This window comes from Chaetura pelagica, unplaced genomic scaffold (assembly GCF_000747805.2).
Source record: "Chaetura pelagica isolate M959 unplaced genomic scaffold, ChaPel_1.0 scaffold153, whole genome shotgun sequence".
NCBI classification, from domain to species: Eukaryota; Metazoa; Chordata; class Aves; order Apodiformes; family Apodidae; genus Chaetura; species Chaetura pelagica.
The window spans coordinates 860,723-885,650 of NW_009952707.1; the positions used below are offsets into that span (position 1 = coordinate 860,723).

The following is a 24,928-nucleotide window of genomic DNA, read 5'->3' on the forward strand; positions in this document are numbered from 1 at the left end:
CTAGCCCCGGTGCTCAAGGGTTTAGCTCTCAAGTGTTTCTCTAGTCCATTAAAAGAATTGCTGGGCCACTGTCTGAAACATCTGAGTAAGTGTTCCCCTACAAGGGGATCTGTTTGAGCAGCATCATGTAATTAAATGGGGTGTTACTGAGGGCTGCACAAGAAGTATTTTGCTTTTTCACTTTTGTGTAATTGTTGCTAATTTTCAGTTGATTTTCTTAAATTTGGCAGATGGAAGCTGAAGAGGAAGGGGCAAAAAAACTGTCAGAAGTGAATTTCAAAAACTTACCTCTCAACTACCATAATGAGTCCAACACAGAAACCAGAATTGGTAATAAAACTGTTCAGACTCATCAAGAAGTTGATAAGGTATGAAAAAACATAAAGTAAGGTGCAAGCTTTTACACTTTTTTTTTTTTTTACATAAAAATAATTTTGCTGGTATTTAGGAGTAATAAGATCATTTGGAGCATAAACTTTCCTTATGATAATTACTTTGGGGTTTTGTTGTGTCTCATTTGCTTGCCTAAATGAGGAGCACATGTTTTAAAAGGTTAATGTGAAATAATAATTTATTTTGAAAAAAGTGCCTGCTAGAAATAGAACACAGGTGCAGCTATTACATGGGTCATAAAATAATTACCATCTCCTGCTCAGTTAGCTTCATTACAGCGATATTTTAAATAGATAAGGAGGTAGGCTTGTCGTCTACTTCTACATCCTTACAGGATGTTATACGAGTGACATCAAATGCAAAAAAAAAGGAGAAGGTGGTTTAATCATTGCAGATCTTCATTATTGCAGGACTGAGAGTAACAAAAGATTAATTAAAAATGTTGTTTGATATTTTACTCTTCTTTTGCTGTATCAGGTTACAGATAACAAAACTGGATCAACAGTTTTTTCTGAGACAGTTATTACTTCTATAGAAGATGGAGAAAATAAAAGAAATCATGTAAGTGAACACTTTTTTTTTTCCTTTTGAAAATTGAAAAAATACTTGGGGTTCATCATCCAAAAGGTGATACTGTTGACCTAGCAAAATTTTGGAATGCTTTGAAACACACAAAGCCATTAGGGGTAAGCAGTCAAAAATGGTGGGTTTTAGTTTTGTTTTGTGTGGGGTTTTTTTGTTTGTTTGTTTTTTTAGTTAATTTAACTGAGGAATATTATATTGTGAATTAGAAGTGGAGTATCAATGTTGTGGTTAACTGACGTGCTTGTTCTGAATATTCAGTTTGTCTGTCAAGTGTCAATATTGTACTCCAATAGCAAGGATAGTTACAGTGCCCTTTCCAGTGAGTGTGAATAAACCCTTGGTAAAACAGTGATTCATGTATGGCCTCACTGGGCTTTTGGATTGCATTAAAAATGACTTTATGGACTTTTAACACTAGAAAATAGACACCAAATTGTCTATTGTTAGGAGTCGGTGAAACAATAAATGGCTCTGTTTGCTTCTCAGCCTAACCTAGTGATGGACAACTGGCTGTGAAATGTCACTTTGTGGAGGGGAAGAGAGGCAGGATAATAAATCCCCCTCCCTTCTGGAAATGCAGTTGTTTAAGGAAGAAGTTTAAAAGATGAAGATTATTCTTTACCTGAGTCTTGCAAACACAAGTACATTGCTAAACATAAGTGATCCCATGAGAATTCAGCACACACCACTGCTTAGAACAGCTGTTAGGTTTTCTTTGGTTGTAGTGTTACCAGAATTGACCTTTTTTATGCTCTTACAAAGACAGAACTTGCCAGCATTCCTCTGATAGCTGGCTTCATCTGACTAATAGTTTGTGGTTTAATTTAGTTTAACATGTCCTGGCTTTTTTTAGAGTAGCTTTCTTCCAGTTCTTTCACAGAAGGAGCTGTTTAAGTGTTTTATAAGTCACTGAAGAAACAAAAAAATATGGTGGTGGTTCCTATTTTTGATAGGGATAAAACACAAATTTAGTGCATCTTTTCTGCTGTCATCCTTTGACTAAGTTTTCCCTGTTTCAGCTCATTTTTTCATACTGCTATTAAAGTTGAGAATGACAGGTAGCAAAATAAAGTTGCTTGTGTGTGACATACTTTTTTTTTTTTTACTATTTGGCAAAGCTTAGTGATTGTAAGTCAAGGTACAAAATAAATTGCAACTACAGCTTGGTTTTATACAAAGTGCTAACATATTCTACAATGCTTTTTAATAATGAGATAATGGTAATGATGGCAATTAAATTTTTTTTTTCAAGCAAATATGGTCATGATCTTCAAGACCAGTGTATAAAGGCAAACCTTTCAACCTCCTTAGTAGAGTGACACAACCCTGGTTTTGGTTCATAATGTATTTGGATTGCTTGTGGTGTCTAAACATTCCTCACAGCTGTAAAAACTATTTCCAAGTTAGTCTTCTCCAACGATCATACAAAGTTTCTTATAAGCTTTGTATATCATGTGACATTATCCACATTTTCCTTATGGGAAGGTTGCCTCACTTACCAAGCCAGTGCTGCATCCAGAACCAATACTGCTACTAGTCTCTCAGCTGAAGAGTTTGAAGGCTGAATACAAATTCTTGTCAAGCTTTATGGTGGCAGTCTTTATTCAGTTACGAATTAAGCACAATCAAAACAGATCACATTAACTCCTTATAATTTAAATCCTGGGGCACTTTCTACGTCCTTACTGCAGCAGCTGATGAAACAAAACTACATTTGTTAATGCTTATTTCCCCTCTCACACCCATGTTAAACTTTCAGCATGCCCATGGTACAAACACCTTATTTAGAGGTTGCCAAGTTAGAGGAAAAGCTAAATGGGAAAAGCAACCAACAGATGTACTTGGTTGTTATTTAAGGAGAGCAGGCAAACATGCATATATTTATTTGACTAAGATCCATCTAACAGAACTAAATCTGAAAATACTCAAAAAGTTTAAACATAAAGAGGAATATTAATTACCTAGGGTACTGCAAGAGTGAAGAATGAGATTGAGAATTGGAAAATTTGGGTTACAGTAAGAAAAACATGCAGCCATGGGGAGAGCTACCAAGTGGGAGAATAATTTGGTTGAAATTAAAAAGCAGTACTGCTTAGATCTGTAAATTTAAGACAAAAGAATTGGGAAGACGAGTTGCACTGGCTCCATTGGCCAGTTGCTCCTGGCTTCCCAGACCACTGGGTGATGGAAGTGTAATTCTGCTTCTTATTTTAAAAGTTAGCAACAAAGTACAAGATGCATAAGTATTGTGTTCTCCAGAGAAAACTTTTGAAATCTGTTGAGAGTATCGCAGTGGACCTCATATACAGCTCATATACAGGTAATATATGCTATTCTGTAATACACATTCTTAATACCCATCAGTGATTCATCCTGCTGTGTAGTATTATGTAACAAGGGGTTTGTATAATTGTAGCTGCCATTTGAAAAGGGTGATAACTGACATTTTGTTCTGGGGATGGAGAATTTGGTAGCAGAAGCTGTAGGGAGCCAGCCTCTGAGAACAGGTCCTCTGTTCTGGTGCTACTCCTGTAGCCTTCGGATCGGTGTCTCTTTAGAACAGCATTTCTGTTTTTATTGTCAATCTGCTAAGTAAAAGAAATTGGCACATTGTAGCACCCAAGCTCAATTTCTATGCTTGTCGGGAAACTGAGTGCTGAAAGCTAAACCTGTTTTATAGGTTCAGTTTACAGGATTAGCTTATAAAAGTTAAGGATTCCCACAGCTCCTACTCTGTAGGTACAAATTGGGTGGTAAATATAAAAATTCATCAAACACCTCAGCAAGCCACCTACTCTGAAATTTAAACTCTATATAATTTATTACTGCAGTAATTAGTAACAACTGGGACCCTGCAACCCTCAGTTCACATTTATTCTCTGAGCTGAGTTAAAAGCCCTGAAATAACTGAAAACTTTTCCAGACACATTTCTGGGCTTTGCGATGTTGCCAAAGCCTCACAGGTAGACAAAGATGTGTCCTGCAACAAGTCTGTGTTGGAGTAATCAATCCACATACTGGCTGGAATGATGCTCAGCACTGGAGAAGCAGCTTCATGGAAAACAGGTTGTGTCTGCTTTTTAAATCACAGTGTCTGTGTCACCCCACTGTCGTCCTGTAAACAGATACAAATAGGCACATATATAGTGCATATAAGTAATTATATACACATAAATGTAGTAGAGATACACTACTGCAGAAACATAAGGCATAATCTTTCCCCCCTCCCCCCCCACACTTTTCCCTCTCAGACAGTATTTCTTCTTGGCTTTGCATCACCAAAGTATTCTTTTTAGACTATGATCTTTGTTACTGAATGACTCACTTGACAGTATTTTGACGGCCAGAAGAGTATCAGTATTTTAAGTGTCCAGAAGAGGAATTGAGCTGCTTGCCATTTCTGGCAATGCAATACAGTTCTTCAGAGGTGCTGAATTATTTGGAGGCGCCATTTACATTCCCAGACTAGCATTCACTTTCTCAGATGTCAGTGAGGGCTGACAGTCACCAGCATAGATGTCAGGCTTTGATCCAACAGTCTTGTACCTTTAAAGAGGCCAAATAAAGGCAAGTGGTAGCTGGATGTGCATGTTTTTATGTCTGCAGGGTAAGTACTGAGCAAGTTACTCACTTGAAAAGTCAGTGCTGAAGCCACTGCTCCTCTGTGAGAGGCGAGCGCCACGTGCGGACCTATCAGCAGATCCTGACAAGCTAAATACACTCCAAAAAGGAGATATAATAGGTCGCGGATCGCGACACAAAGTAATGGAGTAATTCCAGTAGTAAGTTCAAGTATAGAACACAGATAAAGTAACAGCATTCTGTATTAGTGTAATAAAATAAAATGTTTTCTGGCTTGTTCACTATTTCAATTGTAATACATCAGCCTAACCACTGGAAAGCAAGCACGACAAATAAAAGGGAGCAAAACTGCTACTGTTAAGATTTGCTGCACAAAGATTGGTTGCATTTCTTCTCAGTTGCATTCAAAGTAGTATTGTGTATACACTCTCTCTTCTAATTCAGAGCAAGCGTACCTAGGATTTTTATTTCTTGTCTGTATTAATTTGATATTTTTTCCCACAAACTTTAATAGAAGTACATCTGGTTGCTTTCAGTTCTCTTTCTTGGAAGAGATTTTAAAAGATCCTTGTATTTACGAGGGGTGTACCAGGGAACTGGAAGTGTATCATACAATTCTCATTTGGCTTTGGCACTATAGAAAACATTCCTCTCTTGCCTGTCCTTGATGGTTAAGGCTCTTCAGGGTGACTGTGCCCTCTCATTAGTCACACAGCACAGGTCAGAGTTTCTTTGTGGGTCAGTAAGGAGAGGTGCCTCCAGTGTGATTCTACACAAGGTGCTTGCCCTTTCTTTGCAAAGAGGAGTGTGTGCCTGTATGCACACGTATACTTGGCACCCACTGTCGGCAAATACAGCAGCTTAGTTGGTTAGTAAGTAGTTTCAAGCACAAAGAGGATGTGCCCAAAGATGAGAAACACTTGGCAATTAGTATTTTTGCATTGCTCTTCTTAATCTAGAATACTTTTAAGTTATGAATCTTGTTGTAGAGCAAGGGACATACCCTTCTTTTATTAAAAGTGTGATGCATTGTGTGCATAGCCCTGAATATTCATATCCAACTCCATAAGCAGCAGATGCTTCTTAATGATGCAAAAGCTATTAAGAGATATAATTTACCTCATGGCCTTATTGTCAGTGACAGTGTATCTCTCCAACCAAATTTTTTACTGGTTATCTGATGTTTGCTACACTATAGCCAAAAATTGAATGGAAAGATCTGACATAAGGAGTTTGAAAAACATGTGTTGCCTCTGATCCTGCATGAAGCAACTTCTCTGTGGAAGAAAGTGGGAAATCTCTGTAATTGCCAGCTGAGGTGTGTGCAGTGGTGTCCACAGTCTTTAGTTAGTGTCAGCTAAGTGTCCACATCTTTATTTACTGAACTTAGTCCATTAGTCTGTCCATTCAGAGTTGGCTTGTTTTCCCAGAGAGAATGCTGTGTAGAAAGTTACGGATCCAGCCAGAGGATCAGGAATGGACAGTGTGCACAAAAATAAGATGGTTTTGTAATACTATAGTGCTGCAATGGCCATGATGTGGAGAAAATTGAAACTGCTGTTTCCATGGACTCAGATATCATTCTTGGTGACCCTGCACAAACCAGCAGGTGTAAACAGCTGTTAGACCTTATCAGAGTGAAGTGAAGCAAGGTGCCTTTTGCTGAGAGTGAGGCAAACCAGGCAGGTGTTCTGGCTGAAAACACAACAACCAAAGGTCAGAGAACACAGATCATTATCACTTGGTTTTTTTTGGTCTTGAACAGTGGCTTGGATTTACAGGCAAATAACTGATGCAACAGCAAAGATGATACTTCTAATCAAAGGTATAAAATCCTACTCTAGTTTGTATCAGTGGGAGTCTGAACTAATTCAGATAACTGTAGTAAATTTACTTTGCTGGTAATGAAGATTTTAAAGAATGATTAGGATTTCTTTAATATTTCCTATTGGCTTAGCTTAGTGTAAGTTCTGGGAATTTTTTCTTGTCTCAAGTGAGGAAAACAAAAATGTGTAGTACTAATTGATATTCTGAAAGGAACCTTCTTCATTAGTAATTCAGGTCCATGCCTGTGTTTAGAACTGTTTTAAAATTTGCCAGATCCTCATATGCTAAAATGTGGTATTTTTATTCCAGTTAAACCTCAAAGAAATGTAATATTTTTATGCAAAATCAAGTTGGCTAAAGAACTGCCTCACCATTTTTATCTATCTGGACTGTTACCCTTGAGTAGCTAAATATTGAAGGTAAAATATTTTCTTGGAAAAAAATTTCTCCTCACCAAAAGTAAGCTGTTACTGTAACATAGTGCCTAGGTCATAGTATGGACTGTCTTTAGACAGCAGTGAAAGTTCATCAACAGTATTTCTTTCCTCTGGTCAGACCCATGTAGCAAAATTAATCACATGAGAGGAAAAGCTTTAAGGCAAAAGAGAATTTTTTTCCACTGGTTTTGATTATATGGTTTAATCCACTGGCTCCAGCAGATGCTTATGTTATCTAATTAAGCAGTAAGCTTTAGCTAGTAGAGTAACAACAGCAAATAGGAAATAGGCTGTAGGAAATACAGGCTGCTATTTCCAGCCGTGCTGGATGTAAAGCGTAAACATTTTACATCTGTTACAATCTTAGAATGATTGCTATACAAAGGAAACTGATGAATGGACTTAATCTACAGTTGGTTTACAATTGTGCAGTCATATGTAAGGTGACAGCATGGTACCAGTTTGCCCTGGCTGGGTGCTTGGCCCAGTAACACATAGTTCCATATACAATGAGCCTAAGTCTTCTCTAACCTTTTTTCTGGACTGTAGGAGGGGTAGATTAATCAAAATCAGTATAATAGCACTGGTTTTACACCAGTGACTAGGAGGAGACAGAATGAATGTGTTCTGTGATTGCTTGGCTTCTGTGCAGTGGTTTATGGTCAGGAAGATGTGTGAGATGCTAGTCCAGTGTAATGGTGCTTGTACTACCAGTTACTAAGGTAAGCAGTGGAAACTGAAGGAAAATGGTGAACTGAAGCCTGTTTCTGTTTAGTTCTGTTTCATCAAAGACTGGCAAACATGAGGAAAAAAATGCTGTAGAATGGTGGCTTCAAATGTATTCTGTTGAGAAAAGCATTACTATGTCAGCTGATTAAGTCTTACTCTGTCCTTCCTCCCATCTGATTCAAAAACAGCATTTTGGCATCCTATGTGGGGTGGGTGTGTGCCTGGCCTTTTCAAGGGACTTGATAGTTAGCACTGAGGAATACCATGCCAGTAAATACACTAGCTGTCAAACTGTGGTTGTTCACCACAGCAGCTTGTGGAGAGACCCCCCCCAGCAGCTTTTCTACTTGTCCTGATTCTTACCTTAATAAGAAGTCCACTTAATTGGTTAAAAAATATACAGGGTGGGGTGGGGGTTTTGGATTTGTTTACTTATTATCCTGTCTGGAAATGACTCAGAGCCTGTTCTGTGAATTTATATCACATGAGGAATTCCTCAAACTTGTTCCTTTAGAAAGTCCACTCATCCCAGGGGGAAGAAGAAGCATTTGATGGTATGTACAGAGCTTAACATCGTAGTTTCAGGCAAAGGAGAACCTAAGTGGGTTTTCTGATCAAAGATATTTCATAGCCATCAGCAAGGGAAGGTTTTTGGTCCCCTAGTAGGTGTTTGTCTTGAACTTAATGCATTGCAAAATTCTGCAATACATTCACATTCCTTTTTGGAAGGACATAAAGAGTATGCTGAAGACTCTTTTTAATTGGAAATTTTTTTAGGATAGTGAATTAATATTAATGAGTAGTCATAGTCTCATGTTGTTGATACCCTCTAGCCACATTATTTCAGACATAGAATTAAATAATAAAAAATAAGAGCATCTATTGTAATCCCAACAAATGCCCCAAAGAGGAGGTCTGGAAGAAGCCTCAAAAAGTCAACATCTACAACCCACAGGCCTTCTCTGTCCTTAGGCAGAAATTCATATAATCTGTTCTCAAAATCCTCAAATGCTGGAAATGATTTATTTCAGTGTTTTTCTGTGCTCAGGCTATTGCTGTAATTTAAACCACTTCTTTCATCTACAGCTCATGGAAAATAAATTGTTCCCTTTCCTCTACAGTAACAGCAGTCCCCCACACTCTCAACTCTGCTATAGGCAAAATCCATTGTAGATTAATTCTTACCCATGTATTTTGCTTCTAGTAGTGTTATCTCTGGCTGGCTCCTTAAACAGTAAATAAGCCTGTTAAAACTGTAAGATACCAAAAAAGTGTATTATATTAGAACAAAGCACATATCATTCAGGGTTTGAAGTAAGTTCTGTGAAGGTTTTGGCACAGGTTGGTGTCTTACTCTCAGAGTGCTACACTTATTTTACTGTTCTTGTTTTGAACTGGGTTTTTATTGCACAGCTGTTTCACATCCTTGCTGTGTACAGCTATTCTGGGTTGTTTTGCTTTTATAAATTTTCAAAATTTACATAGCTTGATAGTGAATCATGGAAACTTTGTATCTGTGAATTACAGAGAGAAGAGATGCCTGGATTACAATTCAGCTCCTGGGCACATGGTTGTTTGAAAGCTGTATCTTTATATGATTACTGATTACTAAGAAAGAATGGCAATTTAGAGTTTTGTAGCATATTTTTACAGTGTTTCTATAACTGTTACTGTGTCTCAAGGCATTTAGATTAAAATTCAAGCTCTTTTAAACTACAAGGTTTTAGACACATCTTCTGGTTAGCAAAGAGAAGAGTTATTTTCCAATAAATAGATCCAGAGGTAGATGCATTTCTCTATTAAGATCATTAATTGCAAAATCACTAGGAAAACTTTGTTTATAAACATTGATAATTTTTTTAACCTAATTTGATAACCTCATACTACATGAAAAAGCTTTTCTTAACATGGGGCAACTAAATATGAAGCATGTGGCTATTTGTTTTGGGTCTCAGGTTGTCTAACTTCAGAATGCTCCTTTTCTGTCTAATTATGGATATAGAAGATTATAGAGTTTTTTGCATTTGAAAAAAGTGGACTGAGTGTATAGCATGACAAGTTTCCAGAAGGCCTAAAGGAAGATTTTTTGGTCAGAATTTCTACCATCCTGCTCTGCCTACTGTACACCTGAGAAACAAGAGAAAAGAAGAGAAATTTCATGTTATAACATCTCCTGCCTGTTCTAGGGCAAATGTGTGGGATAAGGCAAGACTTCTGTTATTGCAGACAGTCACTGCAATATGTAGCCCTATGGATATATATACGTATGTATATGTACATATACACAGACCTTCACTCCTTTCTTAGTTGGAAATTTTTTAGTTTCCAGATTAAGTTATTTAGCTGTCAAATTATAATTTGTGGGGTTTTTCTGCCAAATTTGCAGTGTGCCTCCTCTGATACCATTGCAAAATAGAATGAAATAAGTCCTTTGCACTGTGTTTCCTACTCAGGACCATTTGCAGCAGCTGTAGTCTTGCCAGGATCAGATAATTACATTGCTTAGTCAGAAAAAGAGGGAGTGTGGGAAGAAAATAAAGTGACTACTTTTGCAGAGTGACCTGCCATTAAGTTATTACATGACATACAGAGATTTTGGCTGTGTGTGAACAGAACATGATCTGATAGAGCATCTAGGCATTGTTTTTCTTATGATTTTGAGGCTTTTGTCAGTAGTAGTTTTGGTTGTGTTTTGTTTTTTTTTTGCTTTTGCGTGTAGTTTCTTCTTTCACTGATGCTGCAGTTCCTTGAAGCTGTGGATAATGAGACTTCTTTTTTTCTTTTTTGACCTGGAACACTAACTGTGTAAGAGTCTGAGCAGTGACAGGATTGCTGTATTTGTGGTGAGAATAAGCAGATGGTGTAGCAAGTGGTAGACATCTTATCCTAGTCTTGGTGTCAGGCAGGTTACTGGGTGACTACAACCTGCCTCAATTAATTCCCAAGGCTTTATGACAGCATGTTAAGGCTAATGTTGCTTTTGGCACCTAAAGCCAAGGCTCGAGTGCATTTGGGCCATCTTCAGTTATGTCATGTAGACCTATTCTGCATTCATTCATTCTCTTAGAGAAGCTGGCTGCTTGTGGCTTGGATGTGCACACTCTTTGCTGGATAAAAAAACTGGTTGGGTGGCCAGGTCCAAAGAGTTGTGTTCAGTGGGGTTCAATCTAGTTGACAGCTGGTCATGAGTGGTGTTCTCCAGGGCTCAGTGTTGGGGCTGCTCCTGTGTAACATCTTTATTGATTATTTGGATGAGCGAACAGAGTGCACAGTCAGTAAGTTTGCAGATGACACTTAAGTTGGGTGGGAGTGTTGATCTGCTTGAGGGCAGGGAGGCTCCAGAGGGATCTGGACAGGCTTGATTATGGGCCAAGGACAATCGCATGAGATTCAGTAAGGCCAAATGTCAGGTACTGCACTTCAGCCACAACAACCCTCAGCAGTTACAGGCTTGGGGAGGAGTGGCTGGAGAGCTGTCCAGCAGAAGGGGACCTGGGGATGTTGATTGACAGCCAGCTGAACACGAGCCAAAAATGTGCCCAAGTGGCCAAAAAGGCCAATGAATCTAGTGGCTTTCTACAATGAAGTGACTGCATCAGTGGACAAGGGAAGACCTACGGATGTCATCTATCTGGACTTCTGCAAGATCTTTGACATGGTCTCCCACAACATCCTTCTCTCTAAGTTGAAGAGATATGGGTGATGGGTAGACTGTTCAGTGGATAGGGAGTTAGCTTGGTGGTTGCATCCAGAGGGCAGTGGTCAATGGATTGATGTTGAGATGGAAAACGGTGACAAGTGGTGTCCCTTGGGGTCTGTCCCTGGGGTACTGCATCCAGTTATGGAGCCCCCAACACAAGAAGAATATGGACCAGTTGGAGTGCTTCCAGAGGAGGGCAATGAAAATGATCAGAAGGCTGGAGCACCTCTCATATGAAGACAGGCTGAGAGAGTTGGGGTTGTTCAGCCTGAGGAAGAGAAGGCTCTGGGGAGACCTTGTAGTGACCTTCCAAAACCTGAAAGGAGCCTATAAGAAGGCTGGGGAAGACCTGTTCACTAGGGCATATAACAGTAGGTCAAGGGCTAGTGGTTTCAAGCAAGAGAAGAGTAGATTTAGGTTGGACATTAGGAAAAAGTTCTTTAATATGAGGGTGGTGGATCACTGGAAGAGGTTGCCTAGAGAAGTCGTGGGGGCCCCATCCCTGGAGACATTTGAGGTCAGGCTTGATGGGGCTCTGAGCAATCTGTTCTGGTGTGTCCCTGCTTACTGTAGGGGGGTTGGACTAGATGACCTTTAGAGGTCCCTTCTAACTCAAGACATTCTATGGTTCTATGAGTCACTTGTATTGTCTTATCTATTAGTTTTGAGCTCAGAAGTCACATTCCTGTTGAACAGCCACACAAATTGCTGACTTTCCCCAACAGCACTGGGATGTGACTAATACCATACTTTGCAACTCATGTCTGCTCTCTTTAGTAAATATTTTTTTAACAATAGCCCTTATTTTTATGAGTGCCATGTACTTGACAGGACAGGAGTAATAGGTTTGCTCTGCTGGAAAGTATTACAGAGCTTTTGAGCTCTATGAATTCATATCTCATTAAAGACAAATGCATTATGTGCCCTGTCTAGACAACAAAGACATTAGGAACTGGAACACTGCAATTCAAACTATGGTAGTAGCTTCCATAAAAACAATATTCTATTCTACATAATTCTGGCATTTTTCTAATACATGTAGTACACGTAGTATATAAGACAGTTTTAATGCTCTTTTTTTTTCCTTGCCACTCAGCAGTTTTTGCCATCTGCTGCAGTAATGGAGACCAGCCCCATGTGAAATGACTTGTAGAAATTAAAACAAAACGTAGAAGGGGAGATGTAAACACAGAAGTGAACATTAACTCTTAAATGTGCTAATTGCTAAGAAATGTCAGTTTCAGCGTGAACAAGTGGTTTTGCTAGAGCACTTCAGCTATGGCTGATACCATTTTCTCACAGATAAAGTTGGGTGAGCTATGGAAGTATTTGGGAAGGATCTGTAGCTGCCATTTATGGGGATTAACATTGAGTTTTACTTGAGTTATAGGTTTTTGTAAAGGAAATTTCTTTGTATCAGGAGCTTTTAAGAAACATGTAAATGGGCTTTTTGTTCAGAGAGGCTTTTGAATCATAGTTGCCCCGTTAGACTGTGAGAGGTGCGTCCACCCATTCCCAAGGTTGTTCTAATAATTTTCTAACTGTTGCACCAGCTGCTTTGTAGCATTGCTTCCTGTGTTGTTTACTCCCTGGCTGAACTTCCTCACCTCTCTGAAATCAGTGAATTTTGCCTCCATACTTTATGGCTTGAGAACTTTAAATCCATAGAGGGTTAAGAATGAACACTTTGGAATGGCTGTTTGGGCTTACAGCTCTACAGACATTGCCAGGGGAAAAAACCAACAACAACAACAAAACCCAAAAAAACCCAAAACAAAACAAACAAACAAAACCAAACAAAAACCCTGCCTCTCCTTCAGCTTTTAGAGAGTTTTAAAAGGTTTGCAGCCACGAGCTGCAACTGGATCAGAACAAGCCAGCAAACTGGGCTGTACAGCTTATAAAAGGAGGGGAAAAGTGATTCTCCCCCTTGAATCCCACTTACTGTTCTCATGTCAGAGCAGTCAGTGACCTTGGCAGGCAAGTGCTGCTCAGTTTCTCTAGTACAGCTGCCCCTTAACCTATGAGGGCATTTTCTGCTCAGTATGCTGCCTCCCCACCCCCCGCCTTAGTGTTCACTGTCTGTCTTTGATAAGTGTATTCATCACCATTTAATATAAAATAATGAACAGCACCTTCCTCTGCTTTCTTGGGTTCTAAGCTAAAGTGTAAAGAGCCCAGAAAGAAAGGAAAGATCGTTCACTCATTTGATTCCATGACAAGTTTTGGCTGAAGATGTGAATAGTGAAGCAGGAGTATTGTTTAAAATTATCAGTATTGTTCACATTTATCACTGAAGAAGGACTTTTTGAGAATGTGGGAGGTAGGCTGAGTGTGAGTGGGAACAGGAAACAAACAAATCAAATATCAAATTTCAATTTAAATTATTCCATTTTGAAAGTCAGTATCAGAATAGACTGGAGCATATTTTTCTGCTCTACACTTAAAGTGTTAATTAGAAAATGAGAAGAAAAAGATCAAAGCAAAATGAGCATGATTTCAGTACATACTATATAAACAGCAATAGAGTATTAAAAATATTGCCATAGTGAGGTACAGAAACCAGCTGAATACTACAAATGAAAGTGGGTTTCTATGTGAAAACAGGTTTACTCTGCTTTCATATCTTGAATTTAGAAATTCTTTGCTTCTGCCTCTTTATCCTTAGTATGTTCTATGGGCAGAAGATAATGTGGTCTACACCACAGCTGGCTACACTCCACCAGTCAAGTACCATCTGCCAAAGTAGCCCATGGTGCCTTCTAGGTCAAAGGCATCAGAGGGCTGGAGCACCTATGAAGACAGGCTGAGAGAGCTGGCCTTGTTCAGCCTCATGAAGAGAAGACTTAAGGGAGACCTTATAGTGGCCTTCACATACCTGAAGAGGCTACAGGAAAGCTGGGGAGGGACTTTTTACAAGGGCATGTAGTGATAGTATGAGGGGGAACTGTTTTACACTGAAAGATGGGAGATTTAGAGTGGATATTAGGAAGGAATACTTCACTGTGAGCTGGTGAGACACTGGAACAGGTTGCCCAGAGAAGTTGTGGGTGCCCCATCCCTGGCAGTGTTGAAGGCCAGGTTGGATGGAGCTTTGAGCTACCTGGTCCAGTGGAAGGTGTCCCTGCTCATGACAGGGGAGTTGGGACAAGGTAGTCTTTAAGATCCTTTCCAGCCCAAACCAGTCTATGACTCTGTAATTCAGTTGGGTCGAATGTTAACATTGTCACAGCACGTTCTTCTGTGCCTTTCCGCATACATGTGAACATTCAGCCAGAAGGAGAGTACTCTTGTCAAAACCTGTCACACCAGTTCTGATCTCTACACTCCTGTGCTTGTGCTCTCTCACACTCAGGCATCTGTTTCCATTCTCTGGTAGCTGTGATACTACCATACTTCACTTTCACTGCATCAGCTTCTGTTTTATTCTCAAGCCGTTCTTCAGGAGAGCAAACAATAGCTTGGGATAATCTGCTAAAAGAAAGAAAATTGAAATTTCTTTCAGCAGCTGTTGTTTTAGCAGTCTTACAATGCAGGGCACCTTTTCCACTAGTTCCAGTGTTTTGTTGAGGTGGTTTTTTTTCCTCTTGGTTTTGGAACAGATCCTAACGCCCAAATTGCTTTCAGGTGTTGCAGGATATTCACTATTCACTGCAGAGTACAGTATTAGAGTAAGAGCTCAGAGGATGCTGATTATGTTCTTACGGGTACACGGCATACTACTCTCCTTCCTGGCCTCTGTTGTTTGTGGGTCCTAGTATACTCATTAATAGTCAGCCCTGTTTTCACACTGCTTTATTCTTTAGCACTTTTCAAATAGCATATTCCCTTGCTGCTATGTTAAATTAACTTGTATAACATCATAATGGATTTCAGAGAGAAGTACACCATTATAAATGCAGCTAATTCTGTCTTTAAGCTATCTGTTCAGCTTGTATGTTCTACTGCATGTCAGAAGCCCGCAACCCCTCTCCTCATTTTGCACACTGTTTCTCCTGCAAAGACAAAATATTGTGAGAAATAACTTAGCTTGCAGAATTCCAGAAGAAAAATGATTGTTCAGAATCCATTGCAGCTGATGAAGGTATTTATGTTTGCTCCTTGTCCAGCAACTGTTTCAAAGTAGCTTGATTAGAAAAGGTCAGTAGCCTGCGAAAGGAGAAAATAAAAATAAAATTAAAAAAGAAAAGAAAGAAGAAACTGAACAGTTACACATATGCATTTATAAGCATTACTGAGTTCTGCATTGGCTATGGATTATAAGACCAAAGAAGTTGGAGTGTGGCACAAAATTTCACAGAGAGCATATGAAAGCAAGCTTTTTTCATGCCAGGAAAGAAAACCATGAAGGCATTTTTTCCCTAACTGAAAACCCTCATAAAAGTGGAAGTCTGAGCTGGTGGGACAAAAAACAGCAAGGGGGAGAAAAAAGCTTTTTGGCAGGGGACTCATTAGCACAATAGAAAGCAGGGCCTGGAGAGTTGAAACTTTGGTGTTAGGTGGTTTTAGAGCTTGAGAGAGTCATTCAATGAACTTAAAAATGATTATGGCAAGATTTCTGCTCTGTGGAAAGGGACAATTGGAAAAACTGACTACACTGAGACCTGGCTGTTTGCCTGGAAGTGGATGGAACAGGAATGAAACAGTATAGTTTGCTCTGAGTATGGCTTATGCAAAGGGATTCATAAAAGAAGCTGACAAAACTTCAGGCAGAAAACTGACCAGAAAGAGCATGGCTGCTGAAGAGGGGAAGTGGCTAAGTGCTAACTTGGAACCACAAAACCTTAAACATACTATATAACATTTGGATTTTGACCCACCTGATTATGTAGCAACACAAAAGCAAACAAGCAGAACACACACTGTACTGGAATAATGAAGTTGCAAAATCATTACAATTTATAGCAGCCTAGACCCAGTAATGTATACTAAAGTCTCAACATAGCTGAAATGACCTTCTTAATTATAAACCTATAACCTGAATATCATGTCATTGTCTTGAAAAGAACCAGGCCCCAGGCTGTGTTTGGCTTCTGTTCTATTTTCTGGGTAAGCAAACTGTTTGAAAACATCTCAGATGACCAAAATGGGTAACTTAGGCAGGGCATTGTTCTTCAGGCAGTGCAGCCTCGTCTCACACGGGGCAAGAATCTTCCATAAGGTTTAATCTGCAGAAGAGCTGAAGACACTATAGCTGTTTTACAATTAAATATTTTCCTCTTTCAGTGATAATAGTTATTTAAGAGATTCACCCAAACTTCTTGCTGAGATAATTTTCACCCCACTTGAAACACAAACCCCAACTGGGATGGGGTGGAATAAGTTAGCAGTTTGGGAAGAAATTATCCAAAAAAGTAGAAATAGAAAATTAAAAGCTTAGTAGAAACTTTCAATAAAGGTTGCACAGATAATAGTTGATCTGCTACAGCAGGTGAGATTAACATCTGCCAAAGAGCAGTCAAGCTCAAAGAATGCAGGGATTTTTGTATATGTGTATATATATATATATATAAACTAATAGCAAAAAGGTAGCATCAACCTTATGATGGTGCAACCTCAGAATGGTGCTATGAATTATTCTTCTGTTGGCTAGATTGTTTCCAGCCTAGAGAAAACACATTTTAGAGAACAGGGTTAACTACATGATTTTTAAGAGGTAACAGTAAGTTATGAGGAGGAGACACCTCCTCCCTGTGAACCTGACACTTTGGGGGTACACAGGTGTGGGCACTTACAGGTATTATCGTCTTACCTGCAGAGTTTCATTCTGGGAAGAGTTTCTGAACAGTTTGTACATTCACCCTGTGTAGGATGAAGGGAAGGTAAGAAATCTCTACCACAGTGCTTGTGGCACCTCTGAGTGAAGCAACTTCAGTCTGAGTTTGTGATTCAGATGGGAACTCAGGTGCCCCTCTCACATGAATGTTTTTGTTAAGTCCATGAAATTATTCCAGGTTTGAAAAAGCTGAAAGTGTGCTCAAGCACACTTGAGCTAGGCTAGCAGGGGAATCTCTACTCTGGTGCCTGGTGCACCTTTGCCCACTCCTTCACTGACCTTGGTATCTCCATAGTTGTTTCTCTCACACCTTCTCACTTCTCTCTCTGGCTACAACTGCTGTGCAGGGTTTTTTTCCCCTTCTTAACTATGTTATCACAGAGGTGGTATCACCATTGCTGATGGGCTCAGCCTTTGCCAGTGGTGGATCTCTCTTGGAGACATCTGGCATTGGCTCTATCAGACATGGGGGAAGCTTCTAGCAGCTTCTCACAGAAGACACTCCTGTAGGCCCCTACTACCAAAACCTTGCCTCGCAAACCCAGTACACTTGCAAAACAAGATAATTCATTTTCCTGTTGAGATTGCTGGTATTAATATTCATACAAGAAGTGAAACCACCTAACACTTTGAGGCTGCAATATTTAGGTATGCCAGGGAGGTAGCATTGTTCTCTTTCAGAACTGTGTTTCTATGAAGAACCAAAGCAAGCCTTTTTCCTTGGTTCCTATATAAGAAATATGATCAATCAAGACCTTCTGATGTTTCAAGAAGAGCTATGGATTTCTGTCACACAGTAGAAAATTACACTTCTTTCCTTTTCTTCAGGAGTGTATCATTGATGAAGACTGTGAAACAGGGAAATATTGCCAGTTCTCCACCTTTGAATACAAGTGTCAGCTCTGTAAACCCCAGCATACAGTAAGTTCTGAATGAGATGTGATTTTATGTCTTTAGAAACTCAATATATGTTGCTGTTGCTAATGCCAACAAGTCAAAATTTATAGAAAACGAGATACAAAACTTTCTGCATGAGATTAAAAAATGGATGCATAAAGTGTTCTAGGTTGTTTTTTCTTCTGCCTGTTAACACAACTAAGTTATAAGGTTTCTGTTCTGCTGTGGTTTAAAAACTGCACTCTGATCCTCCTGACTCAAGACTGACTTGTTAGGTGGCCTAAGGGCAGCATAAACTCATTGATGGTTGGCAGTGTAGTGGGCAAAGAGGAAATACTGTGCTAGCTTCTGTGGCTCAGCTGGCAGTTGGTCCTTCTCAGCTCTGTTCTCACAGAGAATTACTCTTCCCTTTGGTGTCCACTTGTACAATCCCATAGAGCAACTGTTACTGTAAGTAATCCTCTTACCTGACTGTCCCTTTTCATCTAAGTTCTGCTGAATTTCAAAAACAAATTCATTCCTCAAAGCACTCGCAGACAGTTCAGCCTACAGGCAAGAAAGCCTTGCTATTAAGTCATGTAATCAATAGGATTATTATAATCTAAAAGCACCAGGCTGTTCCTGAAATTATTTAAATACTTTCTTATCCTGATAACTTCAGGGAGCTCTGTTGATTTCAGTGGACTGAATGCTTGCTTAAACACAAGCCCTGAGTATATGCTCAAATGTCATTAAGAAAACTGTCTTTGCATTTTAGAAAATGTTAAACCGACAATTTTGCCATGTTAACATGGAATAATTAAAAATCAAGGTTGGGGTGACCTAGCACCCCCTCCCCTCTTTTCTTTACAGTGGTTAGTAGAACATCTGTAGGATAAAGAAAGTAAAAATTGGGTCCTAGCTACACTCCTGTTATAACATGAGCTCAGGCTGAAGATGATGGCATCAATTCCCTGACATGTCAATTACAAGACATTTATTTTTAATTAGCAGGTCTTACCAGTGCTAACACAGTCCTACTTTCTGCCCTGTGTTAAGCACTTCCTGTGGGATCCACTGCCCAGACAGGGCTTTACACAGACAGAAAAAAGTTGTTAAAATGCTGACCTACTAGGAATCTTCGAGATGTTAATCAAACTACTATAAAAAGAAAGTGACACACTACTTCTATTAGAATCAGAGAGATTCATTTATTAGGTGTGTATTGTTGAAACACTAGGATAATTGTCACACAAAGCTGTCTTTAGACAGCTTAGAGATTGCATTTCTGATTTTCAAAGAGAATTTTTTTCAAAATTTTTTTTTTTCAAAGATTCTTGGATACAAACGGGGTCTGGTTCTTATTACAACTACAAATTGGATTTCAGTAAGATTTTTTTCCTTTGCTCTTTGAAAGCAATCCTTCTGAACAAATAGTACCTTCCTGACTGCATTTACCAATGGAAAAAAAAAATCAGTAATGTCTTCCATTGATAATGTTTCATTTATTAATTTTTGTTTTCCTGAAATTTATGTTGCACTGTAGGATGTCTGGCTGCTGATCAATTTTCATGCAAATGCTAAAATAAGAATTCAAGCTTTATAAGACTGAAAGAATAATAATACAGAAAGAGTGCTGTTGCTGTGCTGCAGAGGTTCCCATTTGGCAAAGAGTTCTATGTATGATGGAAGTTGAGAACCTAAGCAGTAAGACCTGCATATATTTGAAGCACATATATGCAGTTGACTTCAGGACCAGGGGCTAATTCTCTGTCACTCTAGCACTAGTAGCATGTATTAAAAGCCAGCTGAACAGTTTGGTCACCTGCTTTTTCCGTTGGCCAGCGTTGCTCCCGGGATGTTGAATGCTGTGGGGACCAGCTTTGCGTTTGGGGTGAGTGCAGGAAATCCACTTCAAAGGGAGAGAACGGCACCATTTGTGAGAACCAACATGACTGCAACCCTGGAACATGCTGTGCTTTTCAGAAAGGTACAGAGGTTTTGCTATTTATTCATTTTATAATACAGAAGAGTTAATATTTAGCTCTTTTGTTGAGGTGAAGTGGTTAAACCTCTGAAGAATCAATACATTGTTCTCCCTTGGAACACACTGTGTTAACTTAATTATAAAACTGTAATAGAACTAGAAGAGAGAAAGAGTCTGATAGGGGTGCATAGTGGTGAAAGAAAAGCCTATTGCATGCTAGTGATGGAAACAGCATGAGAAGCACAAAAATCTGTTTCTGAGGGTCTCAGACATCTAAAAGTAGCACAGCTCTGTGTTAAATTTGCACCCAACAGAGCAAAAATTAGAGAATTAAAAACGTACAGAAGAAATTAATGAGATTACTGAAAGTGGCTTCTCCTTTGAAATCAGCAAGCAGACCATCAGAATCAGACCACAGGCATATTTCATACTCTGAGTTATGTAATGAGCCTTCCAGGGCACCACAATGTGCAGTCCCAACTGGACAGCCAAGATACATAGAGGAATTATGTTCCAAATTACGTTGTCAGTTCACATGAGAATATGAAACTTGATTTACAGAAGGGAGGAGAGGAGGAGAAGGTATCAGGCCCAAAATCAGGTCTAAATCTACCGGGTCAGGGCCCAGCTTCTTCTATAGTTTTATACCCACTGGCTCCTTGCTGCATTTAGCATAGTTCACCTTAATTTTGTAGTGACAGGATACAGTTATAACCATCTTTCTACCCCAGCCTTCTAAATAATTTCTTAAACAGGCTGAAATTCAGCCCTCTGCAGGAACAAGGGTGCCAAGCCCCAAACGCCAGACAGCTTTGCCTATTGTAGAATTACTGTAACAAATTAAATGGCTGAGTAGTAGTTCCTACAACCTCATTATTAGTCTCTGAACAATTCCTCTGTATTTGTAGCCTCCGCAAAGAAACAGAAGATACAGGAAAAGTGTTCCATAATAGAGCTATTTATCTATTCAGATTTAAAACCGTTAATGCTACGCATTGCAAAGGATTCACTGTTAAGTTTCCTTGGTTTTAGAACAGTCTTTTGAACCTCCAAGGGATGGAGTTGTGCAGCGCTAATGTGTATTGACAGTGGTGAAGCAGGAGTAGATCTTGCTCATCACACAGACTTCAAATGCCTTACCCCCACCTAGTGGGAAGAACATTAAGTTACGGGTCCCTAACATGTAAGGGGTCTTAAAAGGAGGCCAAGTCTGTCTTTTCATGTCTTGCATTTAGACTTAAATCTCAGTCATCTCAGTTTAGCAGATAGTTAATGACTTCTCATGAAGTTCATGTCCTCTGTCATGCAGAACTCCTGTTTCCTGTGTGCACACCATTACCTGAAGAAGGTGAACCCTGCCATGACCCTTCAAACAGGCTTCTCAACCTGATCACCTGGGAACTGGAACCCGATGGAGTGCTGGAGCGATGCCCATGTGCAAGTGGCTTGATCTGCCAACCTCAGAGGTAAAGATCAAAACTGGGCAGACAAGCTGCTTGGAATATTTGAAGCCTCTGTTTCTGCAATAAATAGATACAGAACTTACAGAGTCTTCCACATTACAAAGTATTCTGACAGCCTTTCTCATCAGTAGCATTTCTCAGATTTATTGCTTTGTCCCACACAGATGTGCCTAATTAACTCTGGCAACACCTTAATCCAGTGTGAATTAAGTTTGTGCATCAGGCTGGCACTGCTTTTTAATCAATCAGAAAGTACTAACAGCTGTTCAGATGTACCATTCCAGTTTGTTTCTCTACATACAGTTCTTGTCCACCAGCTTTCTATGTTAGACTTGGCTGTTCTTAGATGTTTTGCTTGCTTTCAGATATGACAAAGACATTTTAATGCATGCAGTAGGTATGAACAGGTCACTTCTATCCCAAGAAAAAAAAAGTTATCTTCACTTGTACTTTCCTTCAGTTTCAAACTGACCCGAGGCTGACTTAAGATCTGCTATTCAGACTTGAAACACTTCATACTGTGAAGACTTCTTCAGTATCAAGTTTCACATAATAAGAAGCAGACTCTGTATTTTTGGCTAGACGCTAAAAATTTTAATATATGCCTTTAATGATTCTTTAGAACAACAGTCATTTGCATTATCAGCAATGTCAATGGGAGAAAGATTATTTTAGTTTTGCATTAAAAGCATTTTTAGAAAACCTTCATGTTATCTATGAAATAAGCTCTCCAAGTTTGTTCCTACGCTACCATTTTCATTATATTAACTTTCAAAGATCGCACAGCTCTGACAGATGTAGATTAATCTTTCTCTCTTCTGTGTCCAACTGTTTCTGCATTTTTTTCATGCATGAAAAGTAACTGAGTAACATTTTGCTTCATCAGTGAGATCTAGGAAAGCAAGCAGAGTTGATCCCATCCTTTAAGCACCAGAATTTTAGGTTCTGTACAAGAACCATTAATATCAGGGAAGCTAAGTCAGCAAATGTTACATCTTGCAAGAAGGAAAACATTTCAAATGAGGATATAGAAACACAAATTAATTACAACGTGAATATAAGTGAGCTAGACCAACAAGAATATGTATCTGTTTAGGATCATGACAAATGCTGTGCGTATTACCTGCCCATGGCTTACACAGACAGTTAAGCTGCTTCTGTGAATTTTCATGGTGCATTTGAAGATTCAGACGACACTTAAAACAGCCCATCTCCCCTTGGAAAGGCCCTTGGCTAAACATTACTAGTGAGTGATAAATACTGAAATTAAGATTACATCCTAGAGAACATGGGGATAGTTTGCTCACAAATGGAAGTCTTGGAACTCTTAGAAAGCAAAACATTCAAGAATTGAAAACACACACAAAGCAAAGTTCAGGAACATCTTTAGTTCATTTATCCCTTGTTTCCAGTGAAAGGGGCTGCAGCTTCAAACAGCTGTTGAGGGGTGCCTGGCACAAGCAGTGGTCATCTTACACTGTCACCGAGACCTGCAGCCCTGGCCTGTCCCATGCAGTGCAGGAAGAGCAGATGAACCATGGTCAAGTTTTATTCCCCTACCTCCTGTCTACAAATATAAAGCATTCTGGAATCTGTTTAAGTTCCTACAGTAAATGTGGGATGTTTGTTGCAGGCAGCTGAAGCCACTTTTCAAAGCAAGGCAGCAGCAAATACAGCCATTACATTATTTTATTTAGAACCAAATATACAATGCTGTTTTCTCACCTCTACAGCTTCCTGGAATCCCTTTTAAGTTAGAGTATAATGTTTCTTAACTCAGCGTTATGACAAACAGAAAGGACTAGTCACCACGACTGCTTGTAGGTAGAAGGGCCAGATTGTGCTGAGGTCCACTGCCATGTTGTGTCCCAGTATCAAATGTTTTCTGCTATTGGGACCTTTGTTCTAACTCTGTGTGGGGAAATACCATCTTTAACATTCAAGCTGTCAAGCATGTAAAAATCAGAGGTTTATGAAGTCAGCTCTGGTAGATGTGACAGTATAACACACTTAAAAAGCTTTCACGTGAGGAGAGAACAGAGAATTATTAAGGAACTAGCAAAAGAGCATGACAAGATGTACTATATGACCAGATGTCTCTCTCTCCAACAGCCACAGCACTACATCTGTGTGTCAACTGTCTGCCAATGAAACCAGGAATAATGAGAAAGAAGATCCCTTAGTCATGGATGAGATGCCATTTCTCAGCTTGATACCCAGAGATATTCTTTCTGATTACGAAGAAAGCAGCGTCATTCAGGAAGTGCGTAAAGAATTAGAAAGCCTGGAGGACCAAGCAGGTTTGAAGCCTGAGCCTGACTCAGCTCATGACCCAGCTTTAGGAGATGAAATTTAAATCCAAACACCAGACAGTTTAGTTTGTTATTTCCAGGAATTTTTGTCTAGTGTCTCGCTTACGTAAACCCTGAACACATACTGCTGGATAGAAGTGCAATAAATAAGGTCTTGAATGAGCATTCGTTTCTGTGCACCAGACCTGCATGTTCCAATTCCTGTTGAATTCATTCAGTCTTTGGACCAACGTTCTGTCAAAGGCAAATGAGAAATATGTTACTTCTGGATTAGTACTTGCCCCTTGTATGTTAGAAAAACTTATCAGTATTTGTACTCATTAAAAAAATACATATAAGCATAAATAATCTTATAAATAATCTTATTAATAACTACAGAAGTGACTTTTGAGTACGTATGTTTACAATTGTTTCTTTTTCATTGGGTAAGAGCCATCTACTTTGGACTGGTTTAGTCATGGATTTTAAGCAATTTTTATTTTTTCTTTTGCAAATATAATTAGCGAACCTGCAACACATGGATTCTGGGTATCATGTCCCCCCAAGCACACACACTTTATGGAAGGATGAAGGAGATCCAGGATGCTTACCCTGTTAGATAAATATACCCAGAGCATCTTTTCAGAGGTGTGCCATGGATGCCACCTGTCCTGCAGCAGCCTTCAGTGTAACTTCAGAACTGGTGTTCATGGCTAGAGTATCCCTCAAGTTTTAATACTTCCATGTACAAGAGCTGTTGGCCTCCCCCACTACATAAGAGCCATACTGGCAGAAAAACAAACCAACCAACCCAAGCCTACAACAATTTTCAAATAACGAGCAAATAGTTCAGACATACTTCTACAGATATAGCACATTGGTTTCCATATAGGAACTTTAAACTTCACTGTTCAGGGCTCTGTCTCTCAAGGGCAAAATATACTATTTCAAATTGCAGAAAGCAGCTAAATAGGCTGAATACAAATAGCCTAGCTCTCTTGCTGTACATTGAATGTGTAAATACCAATATAGATGAGAATGGTGCAGCTGCAGTTACAAGGCTATGCCCAAGCTACAGCTAAATACAGTGCCACTTACCTGCCAGCACTCTGCACTACAGGAACACACCTTCCTGGATGATGCTGATTAAAGGATCTGTTGACTATACTCTGTCATCCCCTACCCTTTTTGAGAGACAGAGGCAGTGAACATAGATTCATAACTTCAGTTTAGCAGCAGGACAACCTAAATAGCTTCTTGCATTTAGAGACATATGCTTCTC

At 39.4% G+C, this 24,928-nt stretch overlaps 1 protein-coding gene across 1 annotated transcript; it reads left to right on the plus strand.

Annotated features, from left to right (window-relative positions):
- The first annotated feature begins 230 nt into the window (after nt 1-230).
- Nucleotides 231-23,872, plus strand: DKK3 (dickkopf WNT signaling pathway inhibitor 3). Its single transcript, XM_009994237.1, has 6 exons — nt 231-368; nt 871-954; nt 17,858-17,950; nt 19,751-19,895; nt 21,202-21,358; nt 23,468-23,872. Exons 1-6 carry the CDS (start codon nt 231-233, stop codon nt 23,709-23,711), a joined length of 861 nt encoding a protein of 286 aa, XP_009992539.1. The 3' UTR covers nt 23,712-23,872.
- Nucleotides 23,873-24,928: the final 1,056 nt, after the last annotated feature.